At 46.6% G+C, this 5,418-nt stretch overlaps 1 protein-coding gene across 1 annotated transcript; it reads left to right on the top strand.

Annotated features, from left to right (window-relative positions):
* The first annotated feature begins 974 nt into the window (after nt 1-974).
* LOC116697361 (eukaryotic translation initiation factor 3 subunit A-like) lies at nt 975-2,207 on the top strand. The gene is made up of 3 exons (XM_032528669.1): nt 975-1,007; nt 1,119-1,416; nt 1,795-2,207. Exons 1-3 carry the CDS (start codon nt 975-977, stop codon nt 2,010-2,012), a joined length of 549 nt encoding a protein of 182 aa, XP_032384560.1. The 3' UTR covers nt 2,013-2,207.
* Nucleotides 2,208-5,418: the final 3,211 nt, after the last annotated feature.

The following is a 5,418-nucleotide window of genomic DNA, read 5'->3' as shown; positions in this document are numbered from 1 at the left end:
CAGGCATTACATTTTTTCACTTTATTACTTTTCATTTGTCCTTCACCTGCCAGATGGTGGGATGTGCACACAATTTCTTTTATAATTATTGTGGTGAATGCACATCTTTAATAATAGGCAGTTGCTGATGGTTGTACATGGTTATTGGAGTTAGAGAAAATGGCGTCCCAACTGGCGCATATTTTGTGTGTACTGCTCTTGTGCAAAGACATCTTTTTCCCTTAAATATTTCGTAAAGTGATCTTTCTTCGCCATATTTTAGGAATCATCAGAGATCATTACATTCAAACATACACAAACTGGTGTCCCATAGCAACAACAGAATTACAGCTAGAATGGAATAGAATAAATAACCATTTGGATTGAGATTACATGTTTTTGTTGTTGTCATAACGACACACTATGAATACTGGGACCCAACTTTAGTTCTGACACAAATTCACACAAACAGCAGTTTGTGGCAGAAAGTCATTTGACTGTGACAATCCAAAGGTGCATATTGCAACAGAAGAAAAAACACTGGAAAACATGGATTTCAACTCCAGAGAGATTCAACCACTCAATTTCTATCTCAGTTCACTTGAAGAACAATTACGGTGTAAGCTGAAGGACAGCGAAGCGACTCTCACCCAATGTGAATCTGAGGGGAGAGTTCACCTGATCATCCGAGAGGACTGCTGGCCAGTCTCCTCGATCAGCTCCAACAACAGAGAGAGGGCAGCAGTTTGGGCCATGAGAAAGAGCTGATGCAGAAGGAGATGTGTGACTTGAAAGTTCAGCTGGCTGAACGTGTCCCCTCCCCACCCAGGGAAACAGAGCATCTGAAATCCCAGCTGGGAAAAATCAGCAACAGGCTGCGAAAAGCCCAAAAAGATCTGGACCTGCAGTACTTCATTACTAAAGAACTGAAGGTCAAATTGGAGCAGATGAAGGGAGAGAAGGAGGCCCTGAAAAAGGAAGTGGAGACTCAGAAGATGGAGCTTTGTAAGGAGAGACAGATGCTCAAGGTAAGTAAGTCCACCAACGTGAGGTTGGAAAGTTATCCGGAGATGGTGATGGCTCAAGCTCAGGAGCTGAAGGATAAATTGAGCAACATGGAGGAAGCTCTCCTAGAACAGGAGAAGGAGGCAAAGGAGAAACTGGAAAGATCCAAGGCGTCCCATAGAGCCCAGCTGGATGAGGCTCTGGCTGAACGTGTCCCCTCCCCACCCAGGGAAACAGAGCATCTAAAATCCCAGCTGGGAAAAATTAGCAACAAGCTGCAAAAAGCCCTAAAAGATCTGGACCTGCAGACCTTCATTACTCAAGACCTGAAAGTCGCATTGGAGCAGATGAAGGGAGAGAAAGAGGCCCTGAAAAAGGAAGTGGAGACTCAGAAGATGGTGCTTCGTAAAGAAAGACAAATGCCCGCGGTAGGTAAGACCAACGTGAAGTTGGAGAGCTTTCTGGAAATGGAGAGGGCTCAAGGTCAGGAGCTGAAGGATAAATTGAGCAAGATGGAGGAAGCTCTCCGCGAAAAGGAGCATGAGGCAAAGGAGGTACTGGAACGATCCAAGGCTTTCCATAGAGCCCAGCTGGATGAATGTGTCCCCTCCACACCCAGGGAAACAGAACATCTGAAATCCCAGATGGGAAAAATCAGCAACAGGCTGCAAAAAGCCCTAAAAGATCTGGACCTGCAGTACTTCATTACTCAAGACCTGAAGGTCGAATTGGAGCAGATGAAGGGAGAGAAGGAGGCCGTGAAAAAGGAAGTGGAGACTCAGAAGATGGAGAGACAGATGCTCATGGTAGCTAAGACCAACGCGGAGTTAGAGTTGGAGAACTACCAAGAGATGGAGAGGGCTCAAGTTCACAAGCTGCAGGATGAATTGAGCAAGATGGAGGAAGCTCTCCGGAAACAGGAAGAGGGAAAGACAAAACTTGAAAGATCCCAGGCTTCCTATAGAGCCCAGCTGGAGATGCAGGACCAGAACAACAAGAACCTCGTGGCTGCTCGAGAAAAAGTTTGACCATCAGCTGGAGAGTGAGCGGGTCCAATGGCAGCAGGAGAAAACCTCCCTGCTGGAGGAGAGCGAGAAAACAAGAGCCTCCCATGTGACTCAGATTGACAAGCAGAGCTTTGTGAGTGACTGCCTCCTGGCTGCTCTGAACAAGGCTAAGAAGCAGCTGGAAACTCATCTCAGTGAGTGGAAGGAGGACAAGGCATCCCTCCTTCAGGCCACAGAAAGCCTCAAGTTGACTCAGCAGGAAAAGGAGCAGGAGTGGGAGAGGACTGAGTGTACTTTGAGGTCCCATCTGGAAGATCTTCAGAGCCAGATGATGAAAAAGCAGAAGAAGAAGTGGTACAGAAAGCTTCTGCCGGCGAGGAAAGGAACGTGTATTGTCTCTTGTAGTTTATGTATGTGTGTGTGTGTGGTGGGGGGGGGGTCTCTGTGTGGTGGTGAGTCTCTGTGTGTATGTGTCTGTGTGTGTAGGTGTGTTGTGGGGGGGTATGTGTATGTCTGTGTGTTGTGGTGTGGTTGTTGTGTTTGGGGGCTGCGGGGGAGGTCTGTGGGGTTGGTGCGTTCTGTCTGTCTGTCTGTGTGTGGGGGGGAGGTCTTTGTGGTGCATTAGGGGGGGGTCTTTGTGTGTGTGTGTGTTTTGTGTGTTTTGTGGTCTGTATCTGTGGTGTGTGTGTGTTGGGTGTGGTGTGTGTGTGTGTGTGTGTGTGTGCGTGTGTCGGTATGGCTGTGTCTGTATCTGTCGTCTTGTTCTGGGCTGTGTGTCTGGTGTGTGTTGTGTGTGTGTTTGTTTGTGTGTGTGTGCATGGTGTCTGCATGTGTGTGTGTGGGTGTGTGTGCGTTGGCATGCAGGGTGTGTGATGCGTCACTGCAGTAGTGTTGGAGTAATAGTGCTTGTAGTTAACGCGTGCTGCATGCTACATGCTACATGCTACATGCTGCTTCTGCTTGCCACTCTCTACTTCCAGCTACTGCCACCGGACAGCCCTTTGTTGCCTCCTCCACTGCCAAGACCTCATACACGCCTCTCCGTGGCACACATGGTAACTGGTCCCTTGTGGCTTGGCAAGGCAAGGCAAGTTGTACAGGATCTCGGAGCAGCAGTGGGCCCCAGAGATGCGGCATGCAGGCCCATCGGTGAGTAGAAACGCCCTGATGCCCGTCAACCGTCCCAGTTATGGGTAAATAGCCCCAGCTATGGGTAAACAGTGAAGACCCCAACGGCAGTGCAGACGGAAGATGGGGTTGTGAGAACCACCACAACAGCTGGAAATGAGGAAGAAGGCAACCCCAAAACCACGTGGGTTAACTTGGGAGGGTACAGTGGCTAGGGGTGCAAATCCCAAGAACAAACCTGAACTTAGAGACAGGCATAGGCACAGGACCACCGGCCGCCCCCCCCCCCCGCAACTCTTGCCAGACAAAGGTTGTCATGGGTCCCCTCATGCCACTGGAGGTCTATGTGGTAGGTCTATCTGGTGAGGTAAGAAAACTAAAACTAGTCCTCACAAGCTGGTTATAGCACACAAAATTGTTTGTGGAGATGTTCTCAAATATTTTAGAAATTATTTTAATAGAGGATCTACACTCACCGGCCACTTTTAGGTACCCCCTGTAGTACGGGTTGGACCCCCTTTTGCCTCAGAACTGCCTCAATTCTTTGTGGCATAGATTCAATAAGGTGCTGGAAGCATTCCTCAGGGAGTTTGGTCCATATTGACTGATGGCATCACACAGTTGCCGCAGATTTGTCGGCTGCACATCCATGATGCGAATCTCCCGTTCCACCACACCAAAGATGCTCTATTGGATTGAGATTGGGGACTGTGGAGGCCATTTGAGTACAGCAAACTCATTGTCATGTTCAAGAAACCAGTCTGTGATGATTCCAGCTTTATGACAAGGCGCATTATCCTGCTAAAGTGCCATCAGAAGTTGGGTACCTATGGTCATAAAGGGATGGACATGGTCAGCAAACAATACTCTGGTAGGCTGTGGCGTTGCAACGATGCTCAATTGGTACCAAGGGGCCCAAAGAGTGCCAAGAAAATATTCCCCACACCATGACACACACCACACAGCCTGAACCGTTGTACAAGGCAGGATGGATCCATGCTTTATGTTGTAGACGCCAAATTCTGACCCTACCATCCGACTGTCGCAGCAGAAATCGAGACTCATCAGACCAGGCAACGTTTTTCCAATCTTCTATTGTCCAATTTCGATGAGCTTGTGCAAATTGTAGTCTCAGTTTCCTGTTCTAGCGAAAGGAGTGGCACCGATGTGGTCTTCTGCTGCTGTAGCCCATCTGCCTCAAAGTTCGACGTACTGTGCGTTCAGAGATGCTCTTCTGCCCACCTTGGTTGTAACGGGTGGTTATTTGAGTCACTGTTGCCCTTCTATCAGTCGAACAGTCTGGCCATTCTCTCTCGACTCTGGCATCAACAAGGCATTTCCGCCACACAGAACTGCCGCTCACGGATGTTTTTCTTTTTCGGACCATTCTCTGTAACCAAGATGTGTTGTGCGTGAAAATCCACGTAGATTAGAGTTTTGAAATACTCAGACCAGCCCTTCTGGCACCAACAATCATGCCACGTCAAGTCACTCAAATCACCTTTCTTCCCCATACTGATGCTCGGTTTGAACTGCAGAGATTCTCTGACCATGTCTATGCTAAATGCACTGAGTTGCCGCCATGTGATTGGTGCTTAGAAATTAATGTTAACGAGCAGTTGGACAGGTGTACCTAATAAAGTGGCCGGTGAGTGTAGTTCACAGGAGCTCCACTAGGGGTAGCTCAACCGATTTTATACCCTCCCAGATCTAGGACTAATCTGGACAAACAGTTGTTTCTTTATGTTGGAACTACCCGTTGTTACCTGGTACAAAACAGTCCGAAGCATAGGCAGTTTTCAACAGGGTTTAAAAGTATGGCTTAGGTGCTAATCATAGTCATTACCTATTTTTACTGTTAAGTATTTTGCATAACATGGATGAATTTCTTTAACCCTCCTGTTGTCCTAGGGTCAAATCAGAACTATGACAAAAGAACTTTGAAAAAAGTGACAAATGTTGGAAAAAAACAGCAAAAATATTAATGCTTGCAATTTATGACAGAAGAAAATATTTGGAAACCCGTCACGTCAGCAGTACAGTGATCCCGAACATGTGTTGAAATGCTAAAAACGTGTCCAAAAATATCAGAAAAAGTGACAAAAAAATTGTTAAAAAATTGAGTGAAATATAATTAAAAAAAAAATTTAAAAAAGTGACAAAAAATAGGCATAAAATTGACAAAAGAAATTGAGAAAAGTGTAGAAAAAGAACAACTAAATCTTGAAATTTCAACCCAGAAAAACTAAAAGTTGCAGGCCATGAATTCGGGATGAATACAGTATCTATCTATCTATCT

This window comes from Etheostoma spectabile, chromosome 10 (assembly GCF_008692095.1).
Source record: "Etheostoma spectabile isolate EspeVRDwgs_2016 chromosome 10, UIUC_Espe_1.0, whole genome shotgun sequence".
Lineage (NCBI taxonomy): Eukaryota > Metazoa > Chordata > Actinopteri > Perciformes > Percidae > Etheostoma > Etheostoma spectabile.
Note: the sequence above shows the minus strand (reverse complement) of the source record. Positions and strands in the feature narration are given on the sequence as shown.